Below are 13,337 nucleotides of genomic sequence, written 5' to 3' on the forward strand. Positions count from 1 at the left end.
CAATTTTTGTTTTACGAATACCCATTACGTTTTAACGTAATTATATTAAATATAAAATTCTAATAATATTTTACTAAAATATAATATTTTGATATAAATTCAAAAAAAATTATAAAAATCGTCGTCAGATATTGTACAAAATAATAAATATAAAAAAAATACGTATAAATACGTATTCGTAATTCGTAAATGTTACCTACATTGAATATACTATTATTATTCTTTTGTTAAAACAATTTTGTTATAATTCTCCCACAGCAACAAATATATAATAAATAATGTTAAATAAATTGAATGTATTTGTACATTATTTTCGTATATTTTATGTTTAATTAAACTTAAAACTATAAATATTTTAATTCATAAGTTATAACTTATAACTATTTAATATCTATGTATTATAAGAACAAATACAATTTTAAAGTGAAAAAAAATGAATTAGAAAAAAAATAATATGAATTGCAATATTAAATATTATATCATATTTTATTTATCATAATTTTTAATATTATAGGTCTAACAAAAATTTTAAAATAAAAACGATTTTACTAAATTTGTATACTTAATTAAAAAATATGTTTAAATGTAAATGTCTCAAATTATAGGAAATTCAGCAAATTTTAAAATATTTTCTTAATAATAATGTATTATACATATTACGTATATAGTTACTTTTAAACACTATTTAAAATAGTGTAAATATCTGATTTTTAACTGTCGAATGATAAATAATTTAATATTTTGTATCAGTATGTTCTAATGTTTGAATTAGGTGCACATATTCAAATGTCTTTTAACTAGAAAAGTAAGAGTAAAATTAATTTACTGTAATATTTTTAAAAATAGCTATATGAACTATGATTTCTAAAACCATAAATAATGCTATATGACACATTTGTTGAATGATAGCTAATGTAATGTACTATCTATGTATTTTTTGAAATGTCCTACTGTTAATGTCAAAACAACTGGGACGTGATTAAACGACTGCTTGCCTTTGTATTGTATCGTGTAGACAACAATAAATTTTTAGAATATATCATTGCTTCAATTAGTCAACTAGTGGACCTATTCTTGGAAACGAATTAAACGTTGATAATAATTAAATTATAGTTATATTATCTTATTCTTTGGCTTATAAGGATTATCAAGTAACCAAAGTCAATTATAAACTTGTATTTATAACTAATTAGTATAATTTTATTAAAACCAAAAAAATTTGTTATACTGTGAACGCTTATCAGTGTTTTGTTACTTAGGTAAAAATAGATAAGATACATAGGCTGGCTAGATTGTTGAAATATACCTGCATTCTATGTATAATACCGGAAACATTAAATATATTCATTTATTTAATTTTAAGTTCTTAAAAAATTTTCTAATTTTTATTGTCCTAATTTTAAAATTACTCTTATATCCATAATAAAAAAAAAATTATTTGATAAATATTTATAATAAATAAATTACTAATAGTGAAAATATTTTAAATTGAATTATTGAAATCATTTTAAATAAACTAAAAGTTTAAATAATATATAAATTATAATAAAACGATTACAATTATCTTTAAAAATATAAATTTAAATTTCAGAATTTAAAGTAATATGGACGACGATTGAAGTTTTTAAATGAATGTAAAATTAGATTCTTTGAAAAATAAAAATTTTTAGCTAATCTTACACTTTATTAAAATTCAATAAATTTATTTATTTTATAAAATATTAGGTAACAACTAACAACATTACGTAAAAAAAAATCTACTTAAATGATTAATACATTTTTGGACTTAAATTAAAACTACATTAGGAAAATTATCTATTAAATTTTCATTTCTCAACAATAAAAATCAAGAATTTTATACATTTTTAACTACAAAATAATTTTTATAAATCCGATAATTATTTTTCAAAATTAGAACTTTAAGCCATTACATAAAAAAAATAATAATATTTTACACTCAACATTTTATTTTATTTTTTAACTTAAATAATAATATTAGAGGGGTCATAAATAACATTTTCAAACTTTTTATTTAAACAATTTTTTTTTTTTTTTTTTTTTGAAATTTAAAAAAAAAAAAAAATAGAAAATTTAAAATGATTTTAAATAGCCCAGAAAGACTTTAACTAATTTTAAAATTATACCATATATAAACAATTATAATACAAACATTTATTATATTTATTATATTTATGAATTTTCTTTTTTTTTAATTATAATAAAATAAGAAAATCGATTTTGTTAAAAACTGTTTTTGCATAAAAATTTATTGTTTTTTCCCAATGATCAAGGAAAAAACCGAACTTCTTTGGTTTTTATCTCTACAATTACCAACTAGATTCACTTTACTACCAGAAAAGATATTTAAGTTGAAAATGTAAGTATGTTTACTGGCTTACTGCTCCTAAAGATGCAAATAAAAAAAAACACACATACATTGTTGTAAAATCAATAAATTCATCACTCTGCTTATAATTATAAACTTACTTAAAGCAAACGGAGTTTTTGGACACGGCGCGAGAAGATTTTTGTCTTTTGTCTCTTTAGTTTGAACATTATTATAAAACTGTAACATAATTCAAAAGGAAAAAAGTGAGTAATATGTGTATGGTATGATAGAGTACCAAACTCAGTCTTTATTGTATTTGAAATAAACAAATGTCTGCAGATAAAATATGTTCTAAACAAAGTATAAAAAAACATGCTGAATCTTCATGGTTTTTTTTTTCATTTCTAGAGTACAGTTCACATTTAATATCAAAAATATTTAGACGTGGAATAAAATATTTCGATATTATCAAAATGTGCTTACCAAAAGTAAGTAGTAACTCATAAATGAGTTTTCTACTTACTGTTAACGTCACCTATTTATTATGACTAATATAAAATATAAAATTAAACGCACAACAGAAAAACTAATAAGTTTTCTAAAAAATTATATTTCTAATAAATAAGATAAAAATCTAAATATTATGTATGTTAAAAAATTATAACATTTTGTTTAAATATTCTAATAAATACAGCATTCAAATTTACTGCAATTATTATTTTTTTTTAAATATCTATTACTTTATTACTTATATATTAACAATAAGGCATCTCTCAATTTTTTTTTTATAATAAATAAGAATTTTCAAAGTTTAATTTGTTTTAAATGATGATGAAGAAAAAACTATAACTTTTTCTTTTTCACGCTTATGTTAAAGATCCTTTATCATTTTTAAAATAACTTTGTATATAAAAATGGTTTTGTAATTTGCATTCAAACATTGATAATGAAAAATTTAGTTTTTTTTTTTTATCCAATATTTTAAATCTGAATGTAATTGCCGAATATAAATTATTTTTAAAGAAAATCATAAAAATTAGACACAGAAAATTAAATGGTTTATTTCTTACTATATTGAGACTTTTTTTATCGAATGTCAATTTGATCATTGAATTAAAAAAAACATTATAATACTTATGTAAACACGATGATGTAATGTAAAGCGAGAAGTTTTTATATTTACGGATAGAAACTAGACGCATGTAATATATTTTAATTAGGTAATTAAAAGTTTTTTTTTTTTTTTTTTTTTTTATCAAAGAAAATACACATTGTAACGCAGGCATAGAATAAACAAATCCACGATAAGTTTTTGTGATAATAAGAACGCACAAGGTGTGTTATTTTATTGTTAAAAAAAAAAAAAAAGTAAGAATTAATATTACAATGACATTTACAAATTACAATGAAATGTATTTATATTAATACGTGGATTTTTTTTTTTTTTTTACTTACCATAGTCTGAATACCGGAAAGGTTGAGGTGAGTTATTGGCATAGGGTTAGTCGATGGAAAGTATTCTTGTGTTGTCGTTGCAATCAGATTGTCAAAGCGACGTGTTTCGTTGTAATAGCTGACATATATAAACTGCACCAATAAGTATGCTATACCCAGTCCGAATACAATTTTTCCACGCGAGGGTGGTAATATGGACATTATAGTTTAGTGAACATTAATATTATTCAATTTGGTGGCTTTTTATAGCTGAAAAATAAAAATACGTGATTAAATTATTATTTCATTTTGTAGTATACAGTGTGAACAGTTATTTAATGTACTAGCTAGTATATAGTGAAATCATCAATTTTTATACACTATCAAATAATGTCGGTTATTGATAAAAACAATTTTAAATCGTATATTTTACTATTTTTCAGGTTCAAACTGAAATGATTAGTTTAGTTTTATTTTCATTAAAACTCATCCTATTAGGTGCTAATAACGATTATAGAGAAATTATTTAAAACATTATACCTCATTAAGTGATATTTACCGGTCAACTAAAGTGTATGAACGTACTATAAAAATACGCAGATATAATTCAGATAACTTCAAAACGATACAATTTAAATAGAAATACAATTTCAGCATAATAACGATAGTTATTTTATCAGTCATCCATTTATTATTAATTTTTTAACCGGTTTTATAATTTCTGGCAATAATAATATAGTATTTTTAGGCCAAATATAATATACATAGAATTAAGTTCAATTTTCAAGAAAAATGTGTTAAAACTAAGAAAAAAGAACCAAATAGGGGGAAAGCAATAAAAAGCAGGTTTTGTAGAAAAAAGCAAAAAAAGCTTACTTTATTGAAATCAAAACTTATTCAAAACATATTTATATATAAGAATTATCTTTCTATCATACTCTTCTCAAAAGAAGCATTTGCAACAAAATCTGGCCCTAATTATTAGTATTATTATTATTAACAGTTATTTTTAAAACTTGTTACACCATAAATAGTGATCCACCTATGTAGTAAAACATACAATGATTAATTATTAATTATTATAATAAGTAGTTATGTAATATGTATTTTTAATTTCATAAAAATAAGTTTAGTACAAGATTTAAAAATCATGTTAAGTGACCCCAAAAACTAAACTGCAAAATAAGGTTTAATTAACTAATGCAACATAAATACTTGACATAAATAAAAATAAAATAGATGTATGGTTAAGCATATGACTTAAAACGGTAAAAAAATATATAAAACAATCCAGACGTAATTTTTTATTCTACATAATTTTTATTAGATTTTGATGAAGAGACTTTGTTATTTAGTATAGTTTTTAACACATAATAAGTAGGTAAACGCTTTTTTTTTTAAATTAATATAAAATGTATATTTTATTTTTTTTACTATCTATATTCCAACAGTAAAAAAGGTTATAAAAATTCACTATAATTTTAATTATCTTAAAATGTTATCCAAATATATATATATATATATATTATACCCATAGTATATATTCAATTGTAATATCAAAAATATTCAAACAATTAATTACTAGTTTGTTTTATTTAATTTTTTTAAATCAATTAAAGGCTCAATTTTGTTTTTAAAATAAACTATACAATTATATTGATCATAAAAAAATGTTTCAGTAAGTTACAAGCACTCTAATCTCCCTTCCATCTGTCATGTGTATACGTTTATTAATTATATTATATTTAATTTTGAACAACTATAATATATAGTATTACAAAAAAAATATTCCGTAAGTTTGAACATTATATAAACAATACATAATATTATATGTCAAATGTCAATAATGGAAGTATCATAATTTATAACGATTAATAATGTTCCTCTATATTTTTTTAAAAATATGTAAAATTATTAACCCCATTGTTAACTTACTCAAAAGTAGTATAATAAAAGCTTTTGAAGGAGCTTATTGATTTACGCCTAAGTTATCTATGCATAAATTTGTGCATAATGAACAGCTGGAATAATAATACCATATAAAGGTATAATATCCCATGTGGCTATGTAACACTTACATATTATTTAGTGTCAGTTTTGATATTATGATAAATTTCCAATTCAATAAGGAAACTTTTAGACATTTTTAGCTACCATACTCAGATGATTTATTGAGAGTAATAAAAACTTCATAATTCCAAAGCAATCTTTACTCCGAAGACTCGCGTTAAAATAAATTGATAAATTTTAATTCGATACTAATTTATTTATTTCTGTTTAATTGTTCTATTATTAAATTGAATGCCTCTGAAATTGATTTCAAAACTCTTTATCTAATTTAAATTTATCGATCATTCTACATAATAGTTCTAATTAGTTTTCATATTATTCTCCAGAAAAAACAATTTATAGAATATGACACATTTAAATATGAATATATAAAGGTTAAAAAACGCTTTGTTTTAAACCATAATTAAATAATATATATATATATCAATTTAATTGATTCATTAATACATAATACCTAATATAATTCTAATTCATAAACTTTTGATAAATTAAATATAATTTCATATTATTCAAATCATATTAAATATTTTTAATGGATTATTAAAAATAATTCTGCATTTTTAAAACAAAAATCTTTACAACTAACATTTGTTGTGCTCAATTTTCAATCGATGAGAAGATTAGGTTTATGTAACTTTTAGAAAAGTCCTAACCAATCACATGCATAATAAACTAGCTAAACCAAAAACCTATGTATTTATATTGCAATGTAAATTTAATATTCCTTGGTCCACTCAGAGCCAAATACATTGATTTTTGCAGAGGTCAGCAAGACTGTAGAATTCCCCACGTACATTATATATATATTTTTTTTTTTTTTTGCTTCTACTTATTTTATTTTATAGTTCTTCTACGAAAATATTGAATTTTTAAATTGGCTCTAAAAAAATAGAGAATATTAAGATAAAAGTGGTGACTGCAAAATATGTACCTATGCCAATATTATCGAACAAAATTATTGTAATTTGATCAACGTTTATCCTCCCAAGTAAATTATATACTGTAGAATTTAGATACTACCCTAATATTGAACTTTGTAAGCACTAATATTGTATGATTACTAAACATTTGTAACATCAAATATTGAAGTAAGAACCTAAATAATGAAATCGAGACAAATAAACATAATGATTATTATAATCTACCTTCCGGCTTACTACTAAATAATGTAAGATGTATAAATTATGCGATAGAAATATACTTTGATATGTATTTCGTTTAAGCATAAGTAAAACACATTATATTATTTTTTGCAAATTACGAATATTATGATCAAAGAACTGGTATAATTTAATAATATGCGTACATAATAGTAAATACGTTCTAATGAAAAGCTTAATACTATAAAATAATAAATAGAATTTATTGTTATTCATTATACTAAACTAAATTATCACAAAATTAAAATATTCTTATATAAAATACATTTTTCAAAGTTTAACTATTTTTTAACTACCTAAGGTGTTAAAATTATTTTATTAGGAAAATGTTCAAGTTTATTCAAATTTAAATTTAATTTACAAAGTATAATATAACATTACACACACAACAAGTATAATCTTACATATGTAGTCCAATCGATTATAAATTAAAACAAATTATTTCAGTTATAATCAGATAATTTATTGATCAGTCTGTGGCTATAGTCAGCATTGGTTTTGAAAAAGAATATACTTCGTATTGGTCATTCAACATTGTCAAAATGTCTTATTATTTCAGAAGTTACTTTTTTTTTGTACACCATCAATGCGCTATTTTTTGCTTACTTTATATGGCAAAGTATGACACATGTTAAGTATTAATTTATTACATAAATAATTCAAAAAAAAAAAAAAATGTTTTGTAGTTATCCTTAACGGGAACAAGTATAAAATATTTACATATTTACTTTTATAATGACATTCGTAAAATATTCAACTCGTAGTCCCCTTTCGATCTAGAGTTAACACTCAATAACGTCATGTAATTTAATAATTCAATAAAAGTGTAGTAAGTTTTTACCCTTAATAAAGATGAAATAAAAATAAAATATCAAGAACTGTCATGGTTTATATTATGAAAATATTTTGCTTATTAAAAAAAAAATTTAACTTAAAGATACATGTGAAATAACATTGGGCTAATGTTGCCTTGTCACTTTTCATTTTATAAGTAAAAGGGTTTTTAGAAGACAGAAATACTTTATAACTGTCATTCCTAGAATCATCTCACGAGTTGAGAGGATAGAAAGAAGATAGAAAGAATACAATACATTTTACTTAATGAAAATTAAAAGTATAATATAATAGGTCTGTCATCAGGAAAAAAGACGAGGACACGGGATCAATAATTTTCATTCAACGAGCAGAACCAATTGAAGAAATCCATTAACTAAAATACTGTTCCTCTTGTCATTCTACTGTTATTTTCTCTCCATGTCTCACATCGTGTTTTGCTCATTTGTATGTCAGAATTCTCCTGTTCACTTCACCCTGTGTCCTCGCATTACGTTCATCGTTAACGTTACAAATCTACACAACTCTCTCACTTTCTATCTCATGGCCATCCCTCTCCATGTCTATAATGTGTCAGTGGACATAACAAACGCTCGAAAAGGACTTTTCGGTCTCAGGCATTATTTATCCGTTTCTAACGGCCAACTGATGTCACGTCAACTTTGTTCATCAAAAACGTGTACACTTGAGAATTTATTATATGAAACATGTTATACATATGGTACTATATTTTGAAATATTCTTAAGTACTTATAAGTTTTGCGGGTATTAGCAATAATATATTAGTATTTGTTATTTGATTTAAATAACAAAATAACTAAATTATATCTTTGCACAATTAAGTTTTCATTAAAGAATATTTAAAATATTTAAACATCATGATAATTCTGTGGTATTTATTAAATTTTTAATGTTGTCTAATTAAATGCAATAAAAATATAGTATAGTGTAATTTATTTGTTATATCTAAATTTTATCTAGTAAATATATACAATTAAATTTGAGCTATAATTATATATTATAATATAATTACAAATATCAACAAAAATGTTATTAATTTTAACGATCTAATTAGTTAAAAATTTAACTAAACAACTGTTTGATAAATTCTAAATTTATATGTGTAAAATAGTTATTCATATGTAGTATACATTATCATCAATCTTATTTATTCTTAGAATTTATACAAAGTTGTTGAAAATTAATTTACCACGAATTATTTGTTGAAATATTACTAATATTATTTCATTACTTATTAATTATACTACATACACAAAACTCGATCAATACAAATTTAAAATATTAATGACGAAAACAAAAGGGTTAAACAAGAAATAATATAACTTATGAAAGCGTTAAGATCTTAAATATAATTTCATACATATTTGAATTTGCTTGCAGCAAAAATTCTAATTTAAAATACTTCAATAATTTATTTATTAAGCCAAACAAGACATTAAGCATTACACTCTCTCTTTCGCTGCATTTTGTAGAGTAAAATTAATTAAATTTTTAAATCAATTATATTTAAATACATGTACAAAGTTACATTTAAAGTTATTGAAAGTTATTATATTTATGAGAAAAAATACAGTGCATAAATACTTAGTACAAATAACCACATATGAATAACTTAAATATTCCTATTCTAGTAAAAACTGTTTATGAACAAACAACAATAATTTTTTTACTCATGAAATATATTATTCAATTTTACAATAAATTAATTTTTATAAAACTATATTATAATGATTTTCACAAATAGTTATTTTCTAATTAAAAATAACATGTTCACCAAAAGTTTGTATAAAATAATATTATGAAAATATGAAAGTTTTTTTTTTTTTAATTAAAACATATACGTTATGTATTCAATGTGATATTGAGATTTAAAATTAATAAAAATAACAATACTTGAAGCAAAATATACGTTACAAACACGCACATTGAGAGTGATGTATAAAAAATAAAAACAAAAAGTTTACATTCTTATTTAAACCAGGATAATGTTAAATAATACTCAAATACTTAGAATAATAATCTTTGTTCTTACTACATTATTTTATTGTAATGCTTGTTTATCTGATGATTATTCCGGCCGATTTATAAAATTTAAAAGTGTCAATTCATTTGGTTATTGCTAACAATAGTTTATTTGAAGTCGATATCGATAATTACGGTTTGACATGCAATGATAAGTATCAGAGGGAAAACATTGTGTTTAGTTATATAAATGAAAACTTATGTTAGAAGCAGTGATGGTCACTTATTATTTCGTGAATGGAACGATATACAAACATAGTAAAAGCTAAATTATTTTAGTTTTTCTACGGTTGCTATACATTTTGTATAATCAGGAAGTATAATAAATATACCTGATGCCAGAGTAAATTACATTATATAGGTATTTTACAACTTACTATTACAATGTTCAGTTTCAATTTTAAAATGTACATTGTTGTTTTTCAATTAGTATAAATACCCTAATAAAAGTTTGACGGTTGTACAAGTTTAAGCAAAAACTTCATAGTTAATCATTGATTATTTTATAATACATTATGAAAAGTTGTCTAATATTGTAAAAATGTCTTAATTCTAAAGTAGAAACAATTCTATTGTTTTCCACCTGTGACGAAAATTTAATATTGTATAATATATTCTACACCCGTTCACAAAAATATATTTAACACAGATAATCTTATCGGTTGATCAGACGAAATGGAAACCTTGCCTTCCTTTCTAAATTCTTATCAGAAAAGATAGACTCAACCTTCCCGTTATGTTTCATTAGTCAATTTTAGGACTAACTTATGTCCGACTAAATTCAATATTCTTACTGTTTTCTCGTTTTATCCTTCAAACTACGTGAACACTACACATTTTCTTATCCCGATGGTTGTGCGTATTGCTAACGAATATCAACTAATACCCTTCTTTTAGTATTTCAAATAATATATTATAGGTGCCTACGGCCTACACTTCCCATTAAAATTTACAATTACAATCCGTTACTAATATTTTATCATAAAAATCATTTTTAATTTATATTTCGACACACCATAATACTGTATGTTGTAAATATTTATTGTTTAGGGATCCCACCACTAATAATTAACTAATAATTTCTATTATATATTATTATAATAACGAACAAATAATAATAATATTTATTATTGACTACGTACATAGTATTATGTTATACATTAGTACTGAAAAAAAAGTGATTGATAAAATGTCAAAAATTACTCAAATTAAAAGTAAACTAATATCTTTGTTATTATTTCAACATATGTGCAAAGAATGATATTAAGGTAATTATTATTCATTTTTACAGTGAAACCGTTTATGAAATTATGATTGAAGCGGTGTTTTCAAAAAGTTACATGTAGAGTATATACTTATCGATATCAATTGTTTATTACATAAATTTGTTACTTTAAACAGATCATTTTTAAATGTATCGAATAGTTAATTGAAATATAAATTAAAATATTTAATAATATAAAAGATATTTAAACAAACCCATTTTTAAAAAAGTTCCATTTAGAATCTTCTTTCGAATACAATGAAATATTAATAAACTTGTCAATATTTCTTGCAGTAATTAATATTAGAAAAAAAGCAAAAATAAGGCTATTGAGAAGAATTTATTTAAAATGGAAAGATGTGGTGAGAACAGATAAGATAATATAGAAGCCTTAGATTCATATTGGACAGAACGAGCAACTGATAGAGATAAGTGTGTGATAAGATGGTCCTAGAAGTCGTTTACTTGAAGAAAAAGAAGAAATAAAAAAATCAATATAATTTTTTCCATAGCAAGTAAAGTATGACGAGTTTTAAATATACCTGTTCTTTATATATTCTATCCTATTTTTAAATTATTTACCCAAATAGATTCTTTGCATGGATTTATTAGATTTTTAAATCAATAAATTTGTACTATACCTTCCTAAAATTGGCTAACATATGTTAAGTTTATAGTTTTTATTTTATATTAATTTTATAATGTGCTTAATTTTTAGACTTATAAAGAAATATAATTTAAAAAAAAAAAAAAATGTTTTTCATAATTCGTATTTATTTTTTCGTGTACGATTTTGTTATGTTAGGATATAAGTTTTTACACTTCACATTTTCAGCATTCAAAATTCATATGAAAAATTTAAATTTATGATTGAAAATTACTAATTATTAAATCTCTAGGTAATAAAACAAAACCTTTATTTATAAATTATTAATAATATCTTGCCAAAAAGTAAAAGTAGAAGTTAAAGTATTAACATTTTATTAAGTTTTTAAGATTTAATATTACTATCTAAATAAATAAAAATAAAATTATTTTGAAATAATTTTTTCATAAAATATATCAATGTCATTTTATTTAACAGATTTATTCTACATTTCCTACATTTGAATCCAAATACGTAGAATGTATAATGTATACTATCAAAACGCTATTATTTAAAATATGTTTCTTCGTACTTTTACACAAAATTATTAAAATTTGGTTCAAAAATATTATTTACTATATAATTACAATATTTCCGTTATTAATGAATCATTTAGTTAAATAAATTATCATTGATATATTTAAAAAAATATATTTATTTTTTTGGTTGTATTAATTTTATTTTTGAACATTATAGACATAAAGCTATTCAAACTCAATATAATATGATCTATAAAACATAACAAAAATTAAATTAAGGTGGAAAAATAAATTATCACATGGTAATCATCTTTAATAAAGCTCGATGTACCTAACCTAACTAGAGTCCGATTCTATAAACTAGAAACTCTTATATTATTTTCCATGTAATATTTTGATCATTAAATAATATATCATTTTTAATGCCAATGAGATATTGGTTAATACTAATAATTGCTCTAAAATTGTTATATACTTATAAAGTTAAATACTTTAAAAATTGTAAATTTAAAACGAGTAACATTTTTTATAGTTTAATTTAATTTTTTCAGTAATATTTACAACACAAGAAGAAAAATTAAGTAATCAAATCTTAACTCAGATTTTTCTTTACAGTATTTTTTCTTTTGCTTACTATTATCTTAATATATTATGGCAATTTTTAGTAAAAATATGCAATTTCATTAAATTCATTGCCCACGCTATTAATATAAAATAATGTATATTTTAACTTTTATTGTCAGAAGGGTACTTGTATTAAATTACCCGAACCATATTGTGATAATGCATATCTAAATTCAAATCATTTTTATATATCATTACTCATTAGGTACTTAATACTTAAAGACTAAAAATAACAGATAAATTCGTAATTTCATAGAAGTATAAGAAATTTAAGTTCGTGATCTACATTTTATACAAGTCTTGTCAAAATAAAAAATATAATCAATAATAAATTCATAAATTATATTTAATATAACGTTATATAGTTTCAATAATAGTCAAATAATTATACACTAAGTTATATGAAAGTTGTTGGTTTAAAAACTAACTGTTTAGATTTATAATAATAAACATC

General features: G+C 21.8%; 1 protein-coding gene across 1 annotated transcript in view; it reads right to left on the bottom strand.

The window, feature by feature from the left end:
- The window catches only part of LOC112601045 (beta-1,4-N-acetylgalactosaminyltransferase bre-4-like), a 31,568-nt gene that overhangs the window by 13,054 nt on the left and 5,177 nt on the right, over positions 1–13,337 (bottom strand). The window contains exons 2-3 of the mRNA XM_025348450.1: positions 3,785–4,033; positions 2,488–2,566 (exon numbers count right to left, since the gene is read on the bottom strand). Of these exons, the coding sequence (XP_025204235.1) occupies positions 2,488–2,566; positions 3,785–3,985 (280 nt within the window). The 5' untranslated portion in view covers positions 3,986–4,033. The remainder of the gene's footprint in view (positions 1–2,487; positions 2,567–3,784; positions 4,034–13,337) is intronic.

This window comes from Melanaphis sacchari, unplaced genomic scaffold (assembly GCF_002803265.2).
Source record: "Melanaphis sacchari strain LSU unplaced genomic scaffold, SCAv2.0 Contig74_pilon_pilon, whole genome shotgun sequence".
In the NCBI taxonomy this organism is placed as follows: Eukaryota; Metazoa; Arthropoda; class Insecta; order Hemiptera; family Aphididae; genus Melanaphis; species Melanaphis sacchari.